Consider the following 25,403-nt stretch of genomic DNA (forward strand, 5'->3'; position numbering starts at 1 on the left):
CCGGCTTTCCTCATGCTGATCCCTGAGCCCAAGTAGGGTCGGCAGCAGCAAGATGGGGAGCTGAGAAGCAGAGGATGAGAGTGACAAAGCCGAGCCACCAGCTGCTTGATAAACCTTCTGTGAGCTGTTCTAACTTGTCAGTGCCTGCAGCAGGCTCTTTGGAGTGGACTGGCGAGGTGGAATTAATTTTTAATACACACGGTTCCCCTAGCCCCAGTCCCCAAACAAAGGCAGACACCGGGTTTCCTTCAGCTCAGAATGCCTCTCATTAACTGCATCCCCTGGTGACTTTTCATCAACTTACCGAGTTCTGGGAACCACTGAAGGACTTGCTATCTTTAATGTGCGATTTTAGGAAGTGTTTCTTTTCTTTCCCCTCTCTCTCCTTCCTAATCTTTTAATCAGTAGGAAAACTATTATCTGGGGTGAAAGGCCATCAAAACCAAAAACAGGATGGTGATTAAGGACCATGCCCGGCCATCTCTCTTCTGTTTTATTCATTGAGACACTGTAGAGGTGGTGGTGCGAGTCTTAATAAAAAAGAATAATTTTTTTCTTTCTGCCTCATATGTGCAGAAGCAAAATTCTGGAAAACAAGATTCCCTTGGAGGGAGAAACAAGTTGCCAAATGTGAATTGATGGCAAATTCTAAAGATGAATTGCCTATATTAAAATGCAGGTTGTATGAGAGATGAATTTGGAAAACGAAGACTTGCTGTACAGGAGCATTAATTAATAACTGAACTGTGTTCTTAGGAACCCTCTTAAATGGAGGCTCCTTGTGGGAAGTACAACCATGGCAAGGGGCCCTGCTGAACCACTGCCCGTTATGGAAAATCTAGAACCTATGCTTTCAGAGATTATTTTAGTGTATTAATAAAACCAATCTGAAATGGGCAGTAGACTAAACAACATTAAGCCCCAATGTAAAATTAATGCATATGGAACCTCTAAAATAAGCCCAAGCATTGGCTCATGAACTCTCACTCTCTCTCCCCAAACCACCCCCACCCCACCCTGCCCTGATTGCTTTTGGCTGTCTCTCTGAGCTTGAAGGAGAATTGCAGCAGCAAATGCTCTTTCGGTTGAGGATTGGAAAGAGAAGCAGAAATCAACCGGGAAGCAGAGAGGAAGGTACAACTTGGGTCCCTGAGTCCCTTCACCACATTGATACTCCAAATGATCTCTGTAAGATGAACCACTGATGCCCAATGGTAATCTTTGAGGCTCCTCTATGGGCTTCCATTTAAATGAGGATTTAAACGCAGGTTCAAATTCTGGCTCTACAATTTATGAACTTGACGACACGGCCAAATTATTTAATTTCCCTGAGTCTCAGGTTTCTCATCTGTAAAAGCAGATGTAATGCCTCTCATTAACTGCATCCCCTGGTGAATTTTCATCAACTTACCGAGTTCTGGGAACCACTGAAGGACTTGATATCTCTAATGTGCGATTTTAGGAAGTGTTTCTTTTCTTTCCCCTCTCTTTCCTTCCTAATCTTTTAATCAGTAATAAAAAGCTACCCCATAAAATTGAGTTAATGAGTATAAAGCACTTAGCGAGATCCTAACATTCACATGCTCTATACTAACTTTCTTAAGATAGTCTCAGAAACCCCATAACTATCATCTACCTGTCCTCTCATCCTGGCAAGGCAGACAGACTCCCTAGCCGAGGTGTAACTTGCTTGTCGACAGTGTAAGCACACCCTCAGATCAGGCAAACACACTTTCCTCCCTCCTTGGAACCCACCTTGAAAGTGCGGCTGTCTTGTGGTCCTGGATGTGGGCTGCCTACCACCTGTCCCCCAGCCTGCACTTCCAGGGAGTACACACCCTCCTGTGCTTCAGGCAGCAGAGATCTGAAGGCAGAAAGTGGAAATCCGTATGAATCACCCATGAATTGCCATCGACGGATGAATGGATAAAGACGTGGTACACAGATACAATGGAATATCATTCTACCATAAGGAGGAAAGAAACTGAGTCATTTGTAGCGATGTAGATGAATAAAGCGGAGAAGGCAATGGCACCCCACTCCAGTACTCTTGCCTGGAAAATCCCATGGATGGAGGAGCCTGGTAGGCTGCAGTCCATGGAGTCGCTAAGAGTCGGACACGACTAAGCGACTTCCCTTTCACTTTTCACTTTCATGCATCGGAGAAGGAATGGCAACCCACTCCAGTGATCTTGCCTGGAGAATCCCAGGGACGGGGGAGCCTGGTGGGCTTCCGTCTATGGGGTTACACAGAGTCGGACTCGACTGAAGCAACTTAGCAGCAGCAGCAGCAGATGAATAACGAGTCTGTCATACAAAGTGAAGTAAGTCAGGAAAGAGAAAAACAAATATCATATATTAACGCATATACATGGAACCTAGAAAAAATAGCACTGATGAACCTATTTGCAGGACAGGAATAGAGAAATGGATGTAGAGAACGGATTTGTGGACCTGGTGGGGAAGGAGAGGGTGGGATGAACTGAGAGAGTAGCACTGACATCTCTACACTACCACGTGTGAAATAGACGGCTAGTGGAAGCTGCTGGAGAGCACAGGGAGCTCAGCGCTGCTCTGTGATGACCCAGAGGGGTGGGGTAAGGGGACAGGAGGGAGGCTCAAGAGGGAGGGGATATGTGTATACTTATAGCTGATTCACACTGTTGTAAGCAGAAACTAACACAATGCCGTAAAGCAATTATATTCTAATTAAAAATAAATAATAAAATTATTTTTTAAAAAAACATGAATTGCCAAAGCTACCAGTCCAACTTCACTACTTCGGACTTCCTTCCTCCACCTGTGTGTGTGTGTGTGCTTAGTCACTCAGTCGTGTCCGACACTTTGGGACCCCATGGACTGCAGCCCACCAGGCTCCTCTGTCCATGGGATTCTCCAGGCAAGAATACTGGAGTGAACTGCCATGCCCTCCTCCAGGGGATCTTCCCAACCCAGGGATAAAACTCAGATCTCCCGCATTGCAGGCAGATTCTTTACCAGTTGAGCCACCAGGGAAGCCCAAGAATACTGGTGTGGGTAGCCTGTCTGTTTTCCAGGGGAACTTCTCAACCCAGGAATTGAACCAGGGTCTCCTGCAGTGCAGGCGGTTTCTTTACTAGCTGAGCTATCTGGGAAGCCCTCTGCACCTGTGAAGCAGAGCTAACCCAGGATTCCTGTATTTCACTTTTTACCTCCTCTACCCATGCATTCACTAGACTTTAAAGATTGGATCCTTCAGCAAAAGTTATGAATCTTTTATTGAAAGTACCTGAAATTTTAAAAATTCTGTCCTGTAAAGAGTTGGAAGGGACTTTGATAGATAATCTACTCTAGTTTCCATTTAAAAAATAATGAGTTCCATATAGAGGCGATTCCCAAGTGACTCAGTGGTAAAGAATCCTCCTGCCACCGCAGGAGATTCAGGTTTGATCCCTGGGTTGGGGAAGATGTCCTGGAGGAGGAAATGGCAACCCACTCCAGTATTCTTGCCTGGGAAATCCCGTGGACAGAGGAGTCTGGCAGGCTACAGTCCATGGGGTCACAAAGACTCAGACACGACTTGGCAACTGAACAACAACCACATATTCATGGATTAAGGGATCTGGGTAAGTAAACACCAATGTGAAGGGCAAAGTAGGACCTGAGTCTGAGGCTCTTTCTGATAAAAGGCATTGATTTTACATGTTGCCAAAAACTCTTGACTTAACACTTATTCCAGCAGCCCATAAACACTCCCCTTATCCCCCAGAGAGTCCTAGACCTTCTCTCCTCTTTTCGTGAAGATCACAGTGATTTCTTTGCCTTTTCAAGGCCACCATTCAGTCTGATTTTTGTGAGAGGAGAATATGATGAATACAGAGTTAGATTTTAGAAGTGTCTCCCCTCCAAAACTTCTCTTAAAATCTTTAGCATTACCCTAAATATTAAATCTTCACTGTCCAATGTGCTAGCCATTAGTCATATGTGATTATTGAGCGCTTGAATAATGGCTAATCCCAGACTTCCCAGGTGGGTCAGAGGTTAAGAATCCGGCTACCAATGCAGGGGACAGGGGTTCAAGCCCTGCTCCAGGAAGATTCCACATGCTGCCGCAGAGCAACTGAGTCTGTGTGCCACAGCTGACCCTGCACACCCTACATCCTGTGCTCTGCAAGAAGAGAAGCAGCCGCAATGAGAAGCCTGTGCACTGCAACTTGAGGGTAGGCCCTGCTCCCCAAAACTAGGGAAAGCCTGCACACAGCAACAAAGACCAGTGCAGCCCTAAACAAATAATTAAATATTTATTAAAAAAAGAAGAATTGTGGCTAGTACCAATTAAGATATTCTATTAAGGTAAAATACACACTGGGTTTTGAAGACTTTGTAGGCAAAGAAGGGTATAAAGTATCTCATTAATAATTTACATATTGATTACATGCAAAATGACAGTGTTTCCGATATGTTGAGCTAAATAACATGTATCATTAAAATTAATCTCACCTCTTTCACATTTTTTAAGTGACTACTAGAAAATGTGAAGTTTTCTTTGTGGCTCGCATTATATCTTGGTTGGGCAGTGCTGATTTAGACGCTCCAATGCCAAATTTTGCAAACTCAGACGTCTTTTTATTATAATAACAGTATTTCATTGATTATTTTCTCACGTTTGAGTGCTAATTTAATTTGATATTCATCTTCCAATCAATGAGTACATTTAAGAGGGTTATATTTCTTTTCTTCTAAAATGGTGATATAAAGTCAATGGTGCATGTTAAAGTCATTAGTATGTTGGGGTTGAGAAAATAGAACATACAAATTGTTAGAGCTTTGACTTATTTCATAGCAAGTTCTTGCAAGAACTCTATCCCCTAAAATATTATATAACCTATGGAAATCATCTCTCCCTATAGTAATGCTATAAGGAACTTCAGTTTAAGAAATATCTATTGAGCATCTTCTACTAGCAAGATATTGTGCTCAGCATCATAAGGACTACAAGGATGAGTTGATCACATCCTCTGTCCTCAAAGCACTTAGTTTCATGAGGATGAATCTGAAAAGTGAGCAGCTGCCATAGTGTCAGGAGAAACAAAAAGCTGAGCAAACCTGGCCACTAAGGCTGTGCATATTGTGTCTTTGTGTAAATTACAAAAAGGTCCTCCCTCAAGGAAGATGAATTGCACAAGAAAGTGTGTAACACACACACAAACACACACATCATGTGGATGAATTCCTAGAACATGTTCCTTCCTCAAAGCCTGGATTTCACTTCCTACTTGTCCCCCTGTGAAGGAAGGGAAAGATGATACTCAGTTGGCTGTTTAGGGGCGAGGGAGTGTGTGCAGTATGGTTGGTTCAATAGGCAGAGATAGAAGAGGGGGAGCTTTCCTGAAAGAGGAAACAGAAAACAAAAGGAAATCATAATCTCCTTTTCTCTTAACGAATGATCCACTTTCAGGCAGCATGTCTAAGATATTAAAGAAAGAATGAACTAGTGTAAACTTTGCTGGCCAATGAAAACTTAAGTAGGACGATAGAAAATCTGGAATCCTGTAAACATCACATCGAACTCAGCAAAGAAACTGAAGACTAAGGTGAATTTCCTTTCTAAATGGTTTTTAGTTAATGTACAGTCATTACAATTATGCCTACTCCAAAAGCAACAGTTGCTCAGTCATGTCTGACCCTTTGTGACCCCGTGGACTGTAGCCTGCCAGGCTCCTCTGGCCATGGAATTTTCCAGGCAAGAATTCTGGAGTGGGTTGCCATTCCTTTCTCCAGGGGATCTTCCTGACTCAGGGATTGAACCCGGATCTCCCGCACTGCAAGCAGACTCTTTACCATCTGAGCCACGAGGGAAGAAGATGGTAAAATGGCCTCATTTATTAAAATCTGAATATCAATAGAAACCTTGCAAAAAAATCAACAACTGGAAACATAATCCGACTCCTCCTTATAAATAGCGTAAAATTCTCAAAAATCTTTCCCAGAGTCTCATCATTTCCCATATCTCATCCTCATTAAGCCTTAAAGCCCTGACAGGGAACTATATTGGTAAATGCAATCACTGCAGAAGTTGCTCTAATTCACCACCAAAAGCTACAGAGATGAAGAAAGTACTCATCCCATTTGGCCTTCCCTGTCCCGGGTACCTGGTCCTGCACATCACGGCTGGAACATCCAGGAAGACAGGGGAGACGTCACAGGGGATGCTGGGCAGCGTTGGCAGAGCCACATTCACCAGGTGGATCTCCAGCTGAGAGCCATTGGCGGGATGAAGGAGACCCAACTCCAAACCTGAACACAAGGCACAGATGAGTCTCAGGCTGAACAGAGCTGTAATCCACACTGGGCAATACAAAAACATGCCACAAGGGGGCAGTGGGAGGCACTGAGTTTACCTAAAATTCAAAGGCTCCTTGTTTCCAAAGGCATTTCTGAGTGCCATATGAATGAGTGTTCTCATTTATGACTTTATTTTTTTTTAAATTCTCTTTTCAGGTCCATCCGTCTAAATCCAGGAAAGAATTCTCCAACCCTGAAAGTTACTCTTTATTGTGGAGTAAGATGGAGACACTGAGCCATGGTTTAGAAACTCCCGCGTGTAGGATTATCAACAAGGAAGATAACCAAGGTTCTGGGGTCACATTGCTAAGTTCTATGCTACATGTGCATCATCTCATCAGGGTTCCTTGAGTCCACTCCACAGCTCAGAATAAGGAAATGGACCCAAACACGGAATGCTGTGATGTGACATTAGCACCTGTTGATAGTAACAGAGAGGGTGTTCCCTAGGTCCATCCCCCTTCAGGACCTCTTTTACATCTGGCCTTAGACAAGAAGAAACCAAAGACTCACATCCTTTAGGATTCTTTAGATCAGTAAATAAGAAACTTGCATTTGGCAAGACCAAGACTTACCATCAAAAATGACTGTGATCCATGTTCCCCCTGCGAGGCTTCCTTCTTCAGGTTCAATGTGGATATTCAGACAAGGCACTGTAAGTGAATAGGAGAGACAGTGGCTTCAGTGTGCAAATTCAGTCCCCCAGCTTCCTTTCAGCATTCCTCAGAATCACCAGTAGGGCTTGATACAGCCCAGAACAAGGTCCCACCCCGAGCTTCTGCTTCTGTCTGGGTGAAGCCCAAGAATTTGCATTTCTGACAAAGTGTCCCTTCTGCTTTCAGTCTGGAGAATCACGCCTTCAAAACTCCCATTTTAGGAAAAGTTCTGACTGATCCTAGACATCCAAAACCCCAGTGTTCACCAAGACTATCCTGAATTTCCACTTCCTTTGGAAGAAGCTTCAAGGATACATTTTGGTTCCTAATGGAAGCCGAAATATGTCTCCCCTCTTTCTCACTCTTTAATCAGGATATTTTATGTGTGTGTGTGTGTGCTTAATCACTCAGTCATGTCCGACTCTGTGACCCCAGGGACGGTAGCCCACCAGGTTCCTCTACCCAAGGGATTTCCCAAGCAAGAATACTAGAGTGGGTTGCCATGCCCTCCTCTAGAGGATCTTCCTGACCCAAGCATTGAACCTGTGTCTCCTGCATCTCCTGCATCAAATTCTTTATTCATCAGGTTGTATTTACAGTTACCACTTATTTCTAATATTTCCACTTCCCAGAAACTTTTAGAAGCTGTCTCTATTTTTAATCTTCCTACTCAGTACACCATCCTCTTTTGAATACATGATCAGAATGACTCCCCAAATACAAAATCCTCTAAATTTTTGCTTTGCCTGCTCAGAGAAGCAGTGAAGCATGAATCAGTGCTAGAATTTAAAAAAAAAAAAAAAAAAACACTATAGACTTGCACAGTAGGCTACACTGGGTTCTCCCATACAGACTGCAGGCTGAGTATGACGTTATCAATGCCTCATCTTTGAGGGTGCTCCTGGATGGACATTCCTTGTACGAGGTAAAGCCAGCAAAAATCAGCTCCCCAGTGAAGCCTATAAAACACTTGTCATTTTCTGTATCAGAAAAGTTAAAGGATCATCAAAGCCACGCCAACTCTGGCAAGCCCAGGGCATCCATGTACATATATGCAGGTGGCACAGTGCCCAAGAGTGATGATGCAACTGAGTAGGACCCCATGGGGCCTTCCCAGGAGGTGGGGGACAGGGGGCGTCGACAGGCTTTTCCCCATAGCCTCTGCTTTTCGTCCTCTCTGAGGATAACAGGACGTATCAGGATAACAGTATTTGATTCACATTTCCTAAAGTGCTCTGCAAATGTGAAAATCCCCCACCAAACGGAAGATGTTAACTACTCGATGAGCCTGAGCACAGAGCCCCAGGCCTTCAGGAGCCTGAGGACTGATAATGTTAACCTCTGTGACAGCATCCGGTTACCTCACCACCATCAGTCAGAATTGTGACAGCTGACCCGATGACCCCCCAACTCTCACCTGACTTTTACAACGGCTTTCCTGAAAATCTTCAGAGAACTCAGGCTTGTTTGGCTTTTGTTTTTCCCCTAGGGGATGAGCTATCATTCTCCTCAGACACCCCTGCAATAAACGTTTCTCTGCTCCAAACGCTGACGTTTCTGTTTGTTTGGCCTCACTCTACGTTGGGAACATGAACTTGCACTAACAGTAAAGGCACATTCACAAGAACACAATCGTTGGTGGCACTCTGGCCAGACCAGCTCACACTCGCCCTCAAAGCTGTATCAGATGTGTGTGCACTCAGTTGCTTCAGTCGTGTCTGACTCTTTGCGACTCCATGGACTGCAGCCCAGGTTCCTCTGTCCATGGGGTTTTCCAGGCAAGAATACCGGAGTGGGTTGCCATTTCCTTTTCCAGGGGATCTTCCTGACCCAGGGATTGAACCTGTGTCTCCTGCATTGGCAAGCGTATTCTTTACCTCTAGTGCCACCTGGGAAGCCCCCAAGAAGATACAGAGGATAACCGAATTTGCTGAGAAAAGTAGTGACACAATTTCAGAAAAGAAATTTTTAGTTGCCCATTCATTGCTAAGACAAGCTAAGCCTTCCTTTGGGAAGATAAAGTAATAAAATCTAAAAAGAACTGCATTGTATGGCTCAAAAAGGAATTATAAAAAGATTATGAGTTATTATTAAAAGCTCTAGACTATAATAGCAACTTCCACTGGCTGTTAAAAATTAAAGTATATATTTATAACTGTTTAATGTACAACCTCAACTAATAAGGAGAAGGCAGTGGCACCCCACTCCAGTACTCTTGCCTGGAAAATCCCATGGATGGAGGAGCCTGGTGGGCTGCAGTCCATGGGGTCGCCAAGAGTCGGACACAACTGAACGACTTCACTTTCACTTTTCATTTTCACGCATTGGAGAAGGAAATGGCAACCCACTCCAGTGTTCTTGCCTGGAGAATCCCAGGGACGAGGGAGCCTGGTGAGCTGCCATCTATGGGGTCGCACAGAGTCGGACATGACTGAAGTAACTTAGCATAGCATCAACTAATAAACAGAAAATTATTAAGCAGAGAAAATTCAGTCTTAGAGCAGACACTAGTAGGTCATCCCCAATAATATTTCTGTTCAGTTCAGTTCAGTTCAGTCGCTCAGTCATGTCTGACTCTTTGTGGCCCCATTGACTGCAGCATGCCAGGCTTCCAGGTCCATCACCAACTCCCAGAGTTTGCTCAAACTCACATCCATTGAGTTGGTGATGCCATCCAACCGTCTCATCTTCTGTCGTCCCCTTCTCCTCCTGCCTTCAACCTTTCCCAATAATATTTAAGTATCAGTAAACTAGTTCTCAAGGTAGCCTGCTGTGATCTCCCTAAAATCTCTTCAAAACACATTCACTCACCTGCCAGAAGTAGTACTTTGATACTTGTCAGAGAGATCAGCCAGCCAGTCATCTTGTCTGCTGAAATTGATCCTTTCAAAATTGCTCAGACATTAAACACATCTTCAATTTTGATTGGAGCTGCATAGCTTTATAAAAACAAACTGAAAAAAAAGATGACTATTATTTTGGCTTACATACAATTGCTTTGCTGTGTTAAAACTTGGAAAATTAAGGATCTTCTGAGAGACCCACCATCATCCCAACTTGCAAGAAAAGGACAATCTAAGAATCTTATATAAAATCATCACTATTCTACCCCCTCTCTTTGTCTCATTTACTCATTTTATGCATACATAACCTAGGTAAGTAATAGTAACCTCTTGCATTAATTCATTCTTAAACACTTATATTTTAAAAGTAAGGAAATCCCAGAGTCAAAATACTAGCTAATGGTGATGGGGGGAGGGGGTTGTTTTGTTTTGTTCTCTGGAAGTCTCGGTCCTCCAGGAAGCAATCAACATGCAAAAAGAGTAAAGAGCTTAACAAAATGAATGTTAAACATGGTAACAGGTTGAAAAACAGATGCTAATGGAAATTTGGACATTATCTTACCCTGGTGGCTCAGCCATAAAGAATCTGCCTGCAATGCAGGAGACCAGGGTTCGATCCCTGGGTGGGGAAGATCCTCTGTAGGAGGGCATGGCAACCCACTCTAGTACTCTTGCCTGGAGAATCCAATGGACAGAGGATTTTGGCAGGCTACACTCCATCGGGTCACACAGAGTCAGACACAACTGAAGTGACCAAGCAGCAGCAGCAGCATCTTACTCTCACAGCAGAGGAAACAGGGAGGGAGAAACAGGAAGACAAAGCTGGACCCTCCAAACTGGACCCCAGGACCCCAGGTCCCTCTACCTCAATCCACCACGCCTGGATCAGCTTCCTTAAACACTGCTTTCACTGTGGCATTGTCCTGTTTAATGCTTTCAATTCAAAGCAAAACCTCTATCACGTCAAACAGAGGATAAGAACACTTGAGAGGATTTTTATTAAGAATAACTGAGTCGGACACGACTGAAGCGACTTAGCAGCAGCAGAGGTGATATATACCTAAAGAAATTAACACAGGGCCTGGTACAAAGAAGACACTCACAAAGGTCAGTTTTCCTTTCAAAGGCTCTCTGCGTCCCACAGAAAGCTCTGACTCCGCAGTTTCACCAGGACCTGCCCCTCATCGTTCCAACTTCCCCTTTCGCTGAACCCAGCAAGCTCCCCACACGGCAGCCTCTGCCTTGGATCCTGCTGGGCCCTTTCTAGAGTCCCCCAACTTTCTTGTGCCCTAATGAACTCCTGGCCTCCTTCAGGGCCCAACTCAGGATCTGCCTCTCCACGGAATCTGTCCCCCACGTAGATTCATAAATTAACTGGAATTCCCTGGTGGTCCTGTGGCTAAAACTCCATACTCCCAGTGTAGGGGGCCCGGGTTCGATCCCTAGTCAGGGAACTAGATCCCACATGCTGCTACTAAGACACGGTGCAGCCAAATAAATAAAGGTTTAAGAAAAAAATTAACTGGCCTCCAAAAACGGAGGGCAAGGAGACACCTTAGAAGGACGCAAACACTCCAGATTGGCAGGTGCCGGGTTTCATAAGCAGGAAAACTTACATACCAGGCTTGTCTTGGGTGTTAGCAAGATGAGTAGATCTCCACCCATCACAATCTTAAAAGTTTATACAGAGGCTTGAACAGCGTCGTCACGTGTTCAATCCCAATGATCCCAATGCCACATGGCTCTCTGAAAAGTGCATCTCTGAAAACAGCTCCTGTTGTGGAACCTTTGCGCAAAACGTACATTTCAAGTACTTGGGGTGGGGTGGGAGGAGGCCTGCTTGCAGGTGGACTGGTGGTCACGCCCTGTCCATGACCTGGAGGAGGTGGAGCAACATCCACCCCTCTTGACCTCGTAACAGGTGAAGCAAGACTCCACATGTTAACATTATATCCTCAATGTAACAAACCCCTTTCATTGATATTGGGGGGGGAGGGGTTGAGAAAACACTGAAGCCAGAAAAAATAGTTTTACCATTACAAAATAAATAAATAAATAAACGCCCAGGAAAAGAGTATCTACAAAAAGCCTAAGAATAAACGTATCTGTTAGGTATGTCCGAATTAAGACAGTGCAATGGATAATCACCTGTAGCTCATTCCACTCCACAAACATTCATCGTATGCCTAATATACTCTGAGCACCGTGCTTTCTTTTGTTGTTTAGTGACTGTCGTGTCCAACCAACTCTTTTGCAACCCCATGGACTGTAGCCCTCCAGGCTCCTTTGTCCGTGGGATTTCTCAGGCAAGAATACTGGAGTGGGTTGCCATTTCCTTCTCCAGGGGATCTTCCTGACCCAGGGATCGAACTCACAGTTCTTGCCATGTCTCCTGTATTAGAGGCAGATTCTGTACCACTGGAGCTGGGAAAACAGAGATAAATTATCTTTGTACCTGCCTTCAAGTACCGAGCAGTTGGGGTAGGAGCAGAAGCTACTCTCATTTACAAGAGGAGTTCTAAAGTTTTCAAGTAGATTAAGCAGGTGTTTAACTTGTAAAATTCTCTATATTTTACACCTATTTGGAATAGGATTCATTTTTCAAACATTTAATTTTCAGAAATACATCTACTGCCTAGAGAAAAGTACCCAGGAGTTACTTATAGTCCAAAAGCACTGGATTTGATTTACTTGTCACACCCAACAGAATATGTTAGGCACAGGAGAGTCGATTTTCAATCTGACTGGGATTTTAACATTTTATTTTGGTGCCTACTCCCAAATTTAGAATATCAGAAGTAAATAGTTGCATGTTGGTTTTCTTAAAACCCTGTGTTGGGAGGGGGCAGGTGGGAGGAAATGAGTGATTGGAATTAACACAGATACACTATCAATAAAGACTATGTGTAAAACAGATAACTAACGAGAACATACTCTAAAGCACAGGAAACTCTAGCCAAAGTACTGTGGTGACCTGAAAGGAAGTCCAAAAGGGAGGGGATTCACGTCCCTGTACAGCTAACTCCTTTTGCTGTACAGCAGAAACTAACACAACATTGTAAGTTAACTATACGCCAATAAAAATTAATTTTTAAAAAACCTCTATGTTCAGACCTACATCTTCCCTCTAAAACAGAGCAATCAAATCAATAACAAATGTATTTTTTCTTAAAATGATTATCCACTAATTCTTCCTAAGAACAAACCCAGCCTCCATTTAAATACTTTAACCAGAATATTTTCAACCAGAGGAGAGCTGTGTGCCTCGGGTCAGTTCTCTCTCCCCTGTCTTTCTCCCCACTCTGCCCTCATTCTTCCTCCTCCTCTCTCTCCCCTTCCCAGCCCCGCTCCCTTTGGGGCTTTGAAAAGACAAACCTGGGAGGTTACTACATCATATCCCCCAGTTCCTTTGTTTAACATATTAGCAAAAAGGCAACACCTAGAAAACACAGGGCAGAGACATTTCTGAACCCAACAGTACCTTTTCCTGTTCCTCTCTCCTTTGGACTCAAGGGAGGAGTCCTTTCCTTTCAGAACGACCTTGTTCCTTTCAGAATGACCTTCTTCCTCTCAGGAACCCATGGCTGTGTTACCTGGTGAGAGCCCACCCGCGGCAGCACAGGTAACTTACTTGGCTGTAACTTGTCAGGCTGTAACTCACCTAACTTGTTTGTGTCCCAGCCAAACCTGTGCTAAAGAAAAAATTCAGAGCTGACCATGGGGCAAGTTTAATGATTAACACAAGCTACTGAGGCTTTTTCCCCCACGATCTTTTATTAACGATCAAAGAAAGTCTTAACATTTTTTTTCCACTTACATGTACCTTAGATAAGATGTTTAGATGAAAGTTTACCCAATGAGACAGACAGGTATTCAATGATTGAAAGAATTTGCCAGTAAGTCAGTGATCGAACACAGGCCCAGGAGAAAGGGCCACTGAAGGGCTGGTCCCCATTCACGAGCAGTCTCTGACTTCTCATCAAGAGGAAAGGCTGCTAAATGCCCTGCCGCAGGTTGGCATTCTCACTATGCGGGGTGAGTCTAAATGTTACTGAGTCCAACTGCATGGCAGGCCAACAAATCGGAGACGAGATGTTGGGGTAAGGAATGCGAGTTTAGGAGAGCCCACTGACCAATAAGATGGCAGACTATCTCAAAATAACTTCCTTATCAGGGTCTGATGCCAGGTTCTTTTACAGATCAGGGATGGGGGGAGTGAAGAAACAAAGTAAAAAGGCCATTAATCTTACAAATATCCCCTAGACTGGCAAGCCTGAGGCAAGGGATGTCTTAATTTCTTCCTTCTTACCATCTACAGGTGGACAGGGTTATAAACAAAGGCGCTTAACAGTCAGGCAGAGGGGCAGGATTCTCCGTGGGCAGTTAGGTGTGATTATGATAACAAAAGAGCAAGTCACAGAAACAGTTCCAACATGAAGTGCGAGTTGCCTTTGCCCTGCAACCTAAAGGGCTTCCCTTGTAGCTCAGTTGGTAAAGGATCTGCCTGCAGTGCAAGAGACCTGGATTTGATTCCTGGGTCTGGAAGATCCTCTGGAGAAGGGATAGGCTACCCACTCCAGTATTCTTGGGCTTCCCTGTGGCTCAGCTGGTAAAGAATCCTCCAGCAATGTGGAAGATCTGAGTTCAATCCCTGTGTTGGTAAGATTCCTTGGAGGAGGGAAAGGTTCCCCACTTCAGTATTCTGACCTGGAGAATTCCATGGACTGTATAGTTCATGAGGTCACTGGACTGTATAGTCCATGGGGTTGCAAGGAGTCGGACATGACTGAGTGATTTTCACTGCAACCTAAAGAAGCAGACAGGAGATGATCTGCTCAAAATCTTGCTAAGAAAGGGCTTATGCAAGCCCTCTCTATTTTCTCACTTCCCTTCCTCCCTCCTGACCTTGCATTTTGGCCAAGAGGAAGCCCTTGGCTTCCACCCATCACCTCCTGTTAGGACCCAGACCACAGGTCTCAGTCACTGGTTTGACTCTCTTGATGAGGAATCAGACACGCATCTGACCTTGGAGATCAGCACCACCTCCGTACTTGGTCCATGTCTGACTTCCTTGTCTCTGCCCCACCACCCACTCCAGCTCACATCACCAGCTTCCTGATGGAGTCAGCCATGCCCAGTGGTTCCTGACCAGAAGAAATTCATCTTCTTTCCTTTGAGACAGAAGCCTTTTTAATAGAATTTGATAGCCCTGAATGTCCACCTCAAAAGACCTGGGAAGCATCCCAAGCAAGACTTAACCCACAGAAATACAACACATCTCTCACGACTGTGGTGGAACTATCCTCTAGAAAGTATGGGAAAGAAAGTGAAAGTGAAAGTCGCTCAGTCATGTCCGACGCTTTGCAACCGCATGGACTACACAGTCCATGGAATTCTCCAGGCCAGAATACTGGAGTGGGTAGCCTTTCCCTTCTCCAGGGGATCTTCCCAACCCAGGGATCAAACTCAGGTCTCCTGCATTGCAGGCAGATTCTTTACCAGCTGAGCCACCAGGGAAGCCCAGTAAGTATGGGAGTCTTTACCAAATCTCCTGTGCATCACAGCTTGGCAAGCAGTGACAAGCAGAATGATTTGCTAGCACTGCAGCCAGTCGGAGAAGGCAACAGCACCCCACTCCAGTACTCTTGCCTGGAAAATCCCATGGACAGAGGAGCCTGGTGGGCTGCAGTCCATGGGGTCGCTAAGAGTCGGACATGACTGAGCGACTTCACTTTGACTTTTCACTTTCATGCATTGGAGAAGGAAATGGCAACCCACTCCAGTGTTCTTGCCTGAGAATCCCAGGGATGGGGGAGTCCGGTGGGCTGCCGTCTATGGGGTCGCACAGAGTCAGACACGACTGAGGTGACTTAGCAGCAGCAGCAGCCAGTAGGGTAGAGAGAGGAGGCCTGGCCAGATCAGGCGGCCAGGGAGCCAATCACCCGGCCACCCTCCTCCCTCCTGAACCCCAGCTTCCACTCTAGACCCTCCAGGACAGGTCCACAAGCGTCATTTGAGCCACATGGGAAACAAGGAAGAACAGACAGACCAGGTTCGGGGGAGATAATCAAAGGGGATTCCAAAACGATTGGTAATTTTTATTTTCGTAAAAGAAATTATACTCATGAACCACTTAGATGGTTCAAAATTATTTTTATAAAGAACATTATACAGTTTCTGCCCTCAAAGTGCTTCCTATTTGGCAGGGGAAACAAAATCATGATCAGATTAGTTTACTATATTTTAGTCAAATCTCGTGATTAAGACTTAACTTGTGTTTTACTTCTTGCTACTTTAATAAGAGGTTTCCAGAAATTAACCCCATCTATCCTTGAGTAAAGAACCTGCAATGGATATTTATCATTCTTTTTGGCAGCCTAGCCATCAAGAGGGCTTCTCAGGTGGCTCAGTGGTAAAGAATCCGCCTGCTCCAGGGGGTCTTCCTGATGCAAGGATCGAACCTGAGTCTCCTGCATTGGTTGGTAGATTCTTTACTAGGGAAGCCCTAAAATTTAGAGCTAGAAGTCATCAAAATGAGTGAGAATACCACCGTAAATGTGACCTCTTGAGTAAGGTGATGCCTGAAAACATTTGGGTTATACATGTCTTTCTCAAACTATAGGATTGACCAAAAAGTTCTTTTGGATTTTTCTATACAATAAGGATATTAGGAAAATCCAAAAGAACTTTTTGGCCATCCCCCATAGACGCCACATTTCTTAAAGAAAGAAATTGGTATTTTCCCTCTGTACCTTCAAATCATTTTGCACTGTACCTTATATACTGTAGGCACACAATCAGATGAAAAGAAATGCCTGTGAATTCATTTGAGGAAAAACACTCTGCAGTAGATGAGGGCCGTCAAAGTCAAAAGCAGGTTTTAAATGGAAACCAGGAATGCTCAATGCATTTATTTCTATTTTTTTCTTTTTTTTTGGCTTTCTCTTTATCGAACTTGTTTTATCATATCCTCTTCAACTCATAGGCATGTTTCTGATAGAAAATGAACCTGGAGCACAGCATTAACACGGCCCTTTCATCTAAGTAAGATTTTCACTTGTAACTGGGGCTCTGGAGTTATACCATTTGTGTGACTAGCCCTGGAACTATGGCACAACCATACCCTTCACATTTCCTGTGTGGTCAGAGTCTTCCCCAGGTGAAGTGAGACAGGTGAAGTCCCCTTTCACCTGTCTAAGATTGACCCAACTCAAGTTACTCAAGTCCTTCCTTTTCCTTGTCTCCCTGCTGCTGCTGCTGCTAAGTCGCTTCAGTCGTGTCTGACTCTGTGTGACCCCATAGATAGCAGCCTTCCAGGCTCCCCCATCCCTGGGATTCTCCAGGCAAGAACACTGGAGTGGGTTGCCATTTCCTTCTCCAGTGCATGAAAGTGAAAAGTGAAAGTGAAGTCGCTCGGTCGAGTCCGACTCTTTGAGACCCCATGGACTGCAGCCCACCAGGCTCCTCCATCCATGGGATTTTCCAGGCAAGAGTACTGGAGTGGGGTGCCATTTCCTTCTCCACCTTGTCTCCCTGCATGCATGTTAAGTCTTCAGTCACGTCCAACTCTTGAAACCCTATAAACTGTAGCCCACCAGGCTCCTCTGTCCATGGGATTCTCCAGGCATGAAGACTGGAGTGGGTTGCCATGCCTTCCCATCCAGGGATCAAACCCGAGTCTCACTATGTCTCCTGCATTAGCAGGCAGGATCTTTACCACTACCAACACCTGCGAAGCCCACAAGTCTCCCTAGCCTCCCTTTTTCATAAAGAAACAAAGCTAAAGGAATTATATTCTCTCTGGTTCAATATCATACCCCTGATTACATTTGGAGCCAAAGGATAATGAATATATGAACTCATATTTGGAAAAGAAATGAATTTGTTCCACTAGAGGGGTTAAGTTTCTGATCAAATATTTGTTTCTTAGTTTCTTTAGACAAAGTTTCCCACTACAGTAAAATTATTTAAAAGTAATCCTTCATTACTGCGCCTGTCTGAGGTCAGTTTTGCTGATTAACTTATTTTGATAATAATGACCCCCACTTACCTGGAATCAAAACTGTCGTGCCCTCTATCATCCTGATGAGAGTCCTAAAAACCAACAAGGATGCCCTGGGGGTTACAGGTGAAAATAACTCATCATGTCCACGTACTTGGGAGTTAACATTGAACTACAGGCAGTTTCCTCATTTGAATAAGCAGAGCTAACCGGCTACTCCAGCATCATATAGGCTGGAAATCTATGGGTTATATACCTCAAACATCCTGAGGGCATCATTGGATCACAACACTCAGCATAGCTAGATTCATACCAGTGACACAGGATGATCAGAAAGTGGTGAGATCAAGCTCATATCTAATCTAGGGCATGACCAACTATCTCAGTTTGTCTATAACTGGGAGCTTTCCAAGGTAAGGTCATGGGGCTTTCAGTGTTAAACAGGGAGAGTCCCAGGAAAACCACCAGGATGACTCACCCCTATGCTTTAGACAGCTCCTAGTCCAGAAATAGTCAATAATTTTCTAAAAGGCTTTGGCACTCAAGGCAGACAGATTGTATTCAGTTGCTTCTAAAATCCACTTACATGTCAAGTAATTCAGTTCCCGCCATGTCAGATAAAATAGATGTTGTGATATCCAGTGTTTTCCAGACCACAGAAGCATATTTTTCTTTGAAGTTGGAGCATTTGTGGGAAATATGGGAAAACAGCATATGTCAGTTTCTGAATTACAGACAATACAGTATCTTCTCCCTGGGATCAGCAGAATTTAAAATAAATCATACCAGCAGGGAGCCACAATACAAAAGCAATTAATTTTTTTCTAGTTTGATTCCATGTTACTATTAATATCTGAGTCAGGAGCCCAGCAGAGATGTCTAAAGTATATCTCATATTTTGTTTTAAAAGAATGAGTGACATAGAAGTCATAAATATCTGCAGCCCAGTAGAATGCTTGCTTTAGCAGCAGAATGTTATGATACGGTCAAATTCTATATCCTAGAGAAAATTGTTTTGAAAATGAAAGAAATGTTTCCCCCTTCTCTGGCAAATGTTGCACAGCTGATAAAATAGCCGAGTCTGATACCTGATATAAGGGACAACATCGGTGGTGAAAATGAGTTGGTGGTGGTTTAGTCGCTAAGTCGTGTCTGACTCTTGGACCTCATGGACTGTAGTGTTCCAGGCTCCTCTGTCCATGGATTTCCCAGGCAAGAACACTGGAGTGGGTTGCCAGTTCCTTCTTTGGGGGATCTTCCCAACCCAGGAATCGAACCCGGGTCTCTTGCACTACAGGCAGATTCTTTATCAACTGAGTTATGGGGGAAGCCCCACATGAAGATGAGGGGAACTACAAAAACCTAAAAGTAAAGACTGCCTTCAGAATTAAACAATGAAAACAACCAGTAACGGATAAAATTGCTCAGTAAGACTTAGAGCTATTACTATATCTAAAGAAAACCATTCAGATGTCTGTGAAGATGCATAGTGTGGCAGTACTTTAAAAATAGTTTTTATCAATGATCTCATTGGAAGGAAATCTATGTCTCCCTCTTGGACCCAGATAGACTTGTGACTCACTTATAACCAATGGTGATCACTGGAGATGACGCCACTCCGAGGCTAAGTCACAACACAGTTTTGCAGTGTAGGTTGGTACACTTATACTTACATTTAGAACTCTGAGCCAATCCCTGAGAAGTCCAGCTACCTAGGGCTACCATGCCAGGAGGAGGCTCCCAGTAAGGCTTATTACAACCATATGGGCTACTGTACCCACTTATCGTGACCTTGGAACTATCGAGTAGCTCTTTTAAAGTCACAGCTAACGAATGTGGAGTCAAGCCTGAGAACCAAATTGGTGGCTCACACACCCAAATGTGCTTTCTCAGCTGTAACTGGTACATGCATTCTGCTGTATGGACTAACAAGGCACCGACCCCATGACGTGCTCAGAGGTGGCAGAGAGAAGTGAGAGGTACTTGGGAAAAAACCTTTCACTCTGCCCCCACAAGTTCAAATATTACCATTTCCTTTGTGTTCCTAGAAGTGAGAAATTGGGGGAAAGCTCCCCATCTGAGAGATGGAAACTCGTATACCCCGACTCCAGGGACAGTCATGAGGGTAAGATGAGATAACCCAGAATCTTAGAGTCAGATAATGTAGTCATCTGTGGTGTTACAACCGGAAGACCTCCAGGAGATATGGATGCTGGGGCACATCTGAACTGATATAGGCTCCTGGGCTCTTATCCAGAAGCTCATTTCTCTCTTCTTCTTGTTAAAGGGAAGCAAGAAAGTGTCTTCCAAGTGTGACAGAGCTTTGATTATTCTCTCTGGGGCCTTCATGTATTTTTCACATGAAATTGGAGGTGGGAGGGTTGAGGAGAGGTTGGAGAAGAAGCATGAAAGCAGGCTCTCTCCCTACACCGTCCTGCGGTTTCAGCGCTTTGTAAGTGAGCTCTGCCCTTCATCTGAGAACTCTGATGGGGCTGGGCATGCCCTATTTATAGACGACAACTGCTGCAGAACTTCAAAGGGGGCACACAGCTAAGCCAGAGGAGTGGAGGGAACACTCGGAGGAAAGGATGGGACACAACAGCTCCTGGCAGCCAGCTCTGGGCCCTGCCAGAAATGCCCCATCATCCCCCAGTGCAGTAAATGGCCAAAGACCATTGTGTCCATCCCAGAAGTGCAGCTCTCAGCCAAGGCAGGTGATCCAAGTGGGCTTTATTTGACTTTGTGCTGCAATCTGACAAGCTCTTATATCGACGAGATTAATTGGCCTTTAGAGACCATGATTTCCAGAAAATGAACACCTAATTCTCACCTTAAATTCTCAAAAACAAAGAAGAGGAAGAAGGAGGAGGGGAAGTGAGGAGGACAGGGGGAGGGGAGCAGAAAGAGAAGAAACGTATTCAGTATGGTGGACTGAATAATGAATGGCCCTCCCAAAGTTACCCACATCCTAATGCCCAGAAGGGATTGTCAAAATGTGACCTTTCATGGTGATAAGGACTGTGCCAGTGTGATGAAGTTATCGGTCCTGATGGGGAGAGTCTCCTGGTTGGCCCAGTATCAACACAAAGGTCCTCATAGGAGAGGAGCAGGAGGATCAGAGTTAGTAGTAGGGGATGTGATAACAGGAGTCAGAGTTTGAGGTGTTGGGAGAAAAAGGACCACGAGCTGAGGAATGCAAGGGTCTTGAGAAGCTGACAGAAAGGCAAGGAAACAGACGAACCCCCAGAAGGAACAGCCCTACGAAACTGATTTAGCCCTACAAAAACTTTGATTTGGCCCTACAAAACTGACTTTGACTTCTGACCCCAGACTGTAAGATCACAAATCCATGTTGTTTAAGCCACTACGTTTGCGTTAAGCCACAGCCTTAGATGTCGTTTATATGTTTATATAATACTGTATTGTTATATAATTGTATTATAGCAGCAGCCAGGAAGGGTTGCCATTTGGTGCCATTAAAGTGTATGTGCCCCTCTTGGAAGACACTGGTGCAATCACCCGTAAGACATAGTGGGTCACTTAGCCCCTGAATCACCCCTTTAAATGTTTAAATTTTTCACTCCGTCTCCTCTCCTGCCTCCTTCAAAAGGACCAAAAGTGCTCAAGGAGTAGGTTCTTAACTGACGTTCAAGTAAAATGGGCATACAAGAAAAAGTCCGGAAAAAATATATTTTTAGTTTAGGATCAGGGGAAGTATGAATTTTTAGATAAATGTAGATTTAAAAAAAGACTGCATGGACATACATGTTAGAATGATAAGTGTTAACCCTGAGGTAAGATTGTAGATTATTTTTATTTTCTTCATTTTACTTACCTTAAATTTTCTCATTCTAAAACAAACACATATTATTATTGTGTCGTAAAGTTTTTTTAAGTGATATCAGGTATCATAACAGTAGTATCTTTTTTTGTAACTTGAAAAGGTGGGTTTTTTTCTTTTTCTTTTTCTTTTTTTTTTTAGAAACTGCCAAGGTCACTTCCCAAGTTTAGGACAATGGCACAGAAAATTTAGGATCCGACTGGACCCACTAGGGGGCAGTATTGAGCCCTTGAAGGTGAACACAGAAGCAGACCATTGTGAGCAAATAAATACTAATTTGGAAAAGACAGCCATCCAAAATGTAAACTTTCAGGCACCTCAGAACCCAGTCTAGCCCAGAGTATCTTCCCATCAATCAACTTCACAGAGTGGCATTAGAGCAACTTCCTTCATTTGAGGGAGCCTAAAAAAGACATTCTGTGTAACTCAATAACTTAGAAAGACAGTTCACGAGAAAACAAGCTCTGTGATCAAATAGCGTGTAAAATGTTATGAGCTATACTCTTCCTTGGACTTCCTAGGTGGCTCAGTGGTAAATAAAATATGCCTGCCAATGCAGGAGACACCAGAGATGAGCTTTCAATCCGTGGGTCAGGAAGATGCCCTGGAGAAAGAAATGGCAACTCACTCCAGTATTCTTGCTGTGAAAATTCCATAGACAGAGGAGCCTGGTGGGCTACAGTCCATGGGGTCACAAAGAGTCAGACACAACTGAGCACATACACACACACACCCTTCCTTGTGTTAGGGCTTCACTGATGCCTCTGACACACCCTTCCTTAAAGATTCACAACGGATATTGGCTTATTAAATCCTGTGACAGAGAACCTGCTGTATAGCTCAGGGAACCCTATTCAGTGCTCAGTGGTACTTAAATGGGAAAGAAATCCAAAAAAAGAGGATATATGTATATCTATTGCTGATTTACCTTGCTGTACACTAGAAACTAATGCAACGTTGAAAGCAAGTATATTCCAATAAAAATTAATTAAAATAGATAAAGCCTCTGAGGTCCTGCAGAAATGAATCCCACTTAAGTTTCTTGAAGTATTTCCCAAATACATATTTCACAGATTCATCATTTTCATTGGAACTAGGGTTCCAATTCTGAACATTCTTTGGAAAATTCTGCTATAATTATGTGATTTGTAATAAGTATATATTGGCACAGAGCTCCCAAAAATCCCTTCAATTTCCTAAGTGATAGGAGTAAAGATGACTTATGATATCCATCACAAAACTCTTTGAACTACACCTGAGTTTATGCTAATAGGATGACTTTTGATAAGTATCTAAGAGTGGGAGTGGGTTGCCAGGGGACCAACCCTATGACTGGAGGTTGAACTTTCAGCCACAGACTCCCAACCTTTAGAGAGAGGAAAGTGACTGGAGACAGTTCAATCACCAATGGCCAATGATTTAATCAATCATGCCATATAAGGTAATGAACTCTCTACAAAAAAAAAAAAAAAAGACCTGCGTTCAGAGGGCTTCCAGGTTGGTAGAAACGCAGAGATGTCAGAGAGTAGTATGCCCAAAGAAGGCGTGGAAGCCGCATGCCTCTTCCCACATGTTTTCATTTATGCATCTCTTCCATCTGGCTGCTCCTGAGTTTTATCCTTTTACAATACATCAGTTTTCTAGTAAGTAAAATGTTTTCCTCAGTTTCATGAGCTGCTCACACAAATTAATCAAATCTGAAGAGAAGCTCAGACTGAAAACCACGATCACCAATCTGATCACATGGATCACACCTTTGTCTAACTCAGTGAAACTATGAGCCATGCCACGTAGGGCCACTCAAGACGGACGGGTCATGGAGGAGAGTTCTGACAAAACGTGATCCACTGGAGAAGGGAATGGCAAACTACTTCAATATTCTTGAGAACACCATGAACATATGCAAAGGCAAAAAAAAAGGGCACTGAAAGAGGAACTCCCCGGGTCAGTAGGTGCCCGATATGCTACTGGAGATCAGTGGAGAACTAACTCCAGATAGAATGAAGAGATGGAGCCAAACCAAAAACAACACCCAGTTGTGGATGTGACTGGTGATAGAAGTAAAGTCCAATGCTGTAAAGAGCAATATTGCATAGGAAACTGGAATGTTAGGTCTATGAATCAAGGCAAATTGGAAGTGGTCAAACAGGAGATGGCAAGAGTAAACATCGACATTTTAGGAATCAGCGAACTAAAATGGACTGGAATGGGTGAATTTAACTCAGATGACCATTATATCTACTACTATGGGCAGGAATCCCTCAGAAGAAATGGAGTAGCCATCATGGTCAACAAGAGTCAGAAATGTAGTACTTGGATGCAATCTCAAAAATGACAGAATGATCATTGTTCATTTCCAAGGCAAACCTTTCAATATCACAGTAATCCAAGTCTATGCCCCAAACAATGATGCTGAAGAAGCTGAAGTTAAACAGTTCTATGAAGATCTACAAGACCTTCTAGAACTAACACACAGAAAAGATGTCCTTTTCATTATAGGGGACTGGAATGCAAAAATAGGAAGCCAAGAAACACCTGGAGTAACAGGCAAATTTGGCCTTGGAGTACAGAATGAAGCAGGGCAGAGGCTAACAGAGTTTTGCCAAGAGAACGCACTGGTCATAGCAAACACCCTCTTCCAACACATGAACATCACCAGATGGTCAATACCAAAATCAGACTGATTATATCCTTTGCAGCCAAAGATGGAGAAGCTCTATACAGTCAGCAAAAACCGAGAGCTGACTATGGCTCAGATCGTGAACTCCTTATTGCCAAATTCAGACTTAAATTGAAGAAAGTAGGGAAAACCACTAGACCATTCAGGTATGACCTAAATCAAATCCCTTATGATTATACAGTGGAAGTGAGAAATTCAAGGGATTAGATCTGATAGACAGAGTGTCTGATGAACTATGGACGGAGGTTCATGACACTGGACAGGAGGCAGTGATCAAGACCATCCCCATGGAAAAGGAAATGCAAAAAGGCAAAATGGCTGTCTTAGGAGGCCTTACAAATAGCTGTGAAAAGAAGAGAAGTGAAAGGCAAAGGAGAAAAGGAAAGATATACCCATTTAAATGCAGAGTTCCAAAGAATAGCAAGGAAAGATAAGAAAGCCTTCCTCAGTGATCAGTGCAAAGAAATGGAGGAAAACAATAGAATGGGAAAGACTAGAGATTTCTTCAAGAAAACTAGGGACACTAATGGAACTTTCATGCAAAGATGAGCACAATAAAGCACAGAAATGGTATGGACCTAACAGAAGCAGAAGATATTAAGAAGAGGTGGCAAGAATACACAGAAAAACTATACAAAAAAATCTTCATGACCCAGATAATCACAATGGTGTGATCACTCACCTAGAGCCAGACATACTGGAATGTGAAGTCAAGTGGGCCTTAGCATCATTACAAACAAACAAAGCTAGTGCAGGTGATGGAATTCCAGTTGAGCTATTTCAAATCCTGAAAGATGATGCTGTGAAAGTGCTGCATTCAATATGCCTTCAAATTTGGAAAACTCAGCAGTGGCCCCACAGGACTGGAAAAGGTCAGTTTTCATTCCAATCCCAAACGAAGACAATACCAAAGAATGCTCAAACTACCACACAACTGTACTCATCTCACACACTAGTAAAGTAATGCTCAAAATTCTCCAAGCCAGGCTTCAACAGCATGTGAACCGTGAACTTCCAGATTTTCAAGCTGGATTTCAAAAAGGCAGAGGAGCCAGAG

At 43.7% G+C, this 25,403-nt stretch overlaps 1 protein-coding gene across 9 annotated transcripts in view; it reads right to left on the reverse strand.

Annotated features, from left to right (window-relative positions):
• Nucleotides 1-13,512, reverse strand: part of PKHD1 (PKHD1 ciliary IPT domain containing fibrocystin/polyductin) — a 443,740-nt gene extending 430,228 nt beyond the window's left edge. For 8 of the 9 annotated variants that reach the window (XR_015152761.1, XM_086370763.1, XM_086370767.1 and 5 more), the window contains exons 1-5: nt 13,305-13,512; nt 9,792-9,934; nt 6,900-6,977; nt 6,132-6,276; nt 1,756-1,864 (exon numbers count right to left, since the gene is read on the reverse strand). Coding sequence is in view for 7 of the 9 variants with exons in the window: in XM_086370763.1 (XP_086226889.1) it covers nt 1,756-1,864; nt 6,132-6,276; nt 6,900-6,977; nt 9,792-9,843 (384 nt within the window). In the remaining 2 variants the exon portion in view is untranslated. The remainder of the gene's footprint in view (nt 1-1,755; nt 1,865-6,131; nt 6,277-6,899; nt 6,978-9,791; nt 9,935-13,304) is intronic. The other variant, XM_086370768.1, reaches the window with a different exon arrangement.
• Between the last annotated feature and the right edge of the window lie 11,891 nt (nt 13,513-25,403).

This window comes from Bos grunniens, chromosome 23 (assembly GCF_055505025.1).
Source record: "Bos grunniens cultivar Pamir isolate PY7600 chromosome 23, Bosgru_T2T1.0, whole genome shotgun sequence".
Taxonomy (NCBI): domain Eukaryota; kingdom Metazoa; phylum Chordata; class Mammalia; order Artiodactyla; family Bovidae; genus Bos; species Bos grunniens.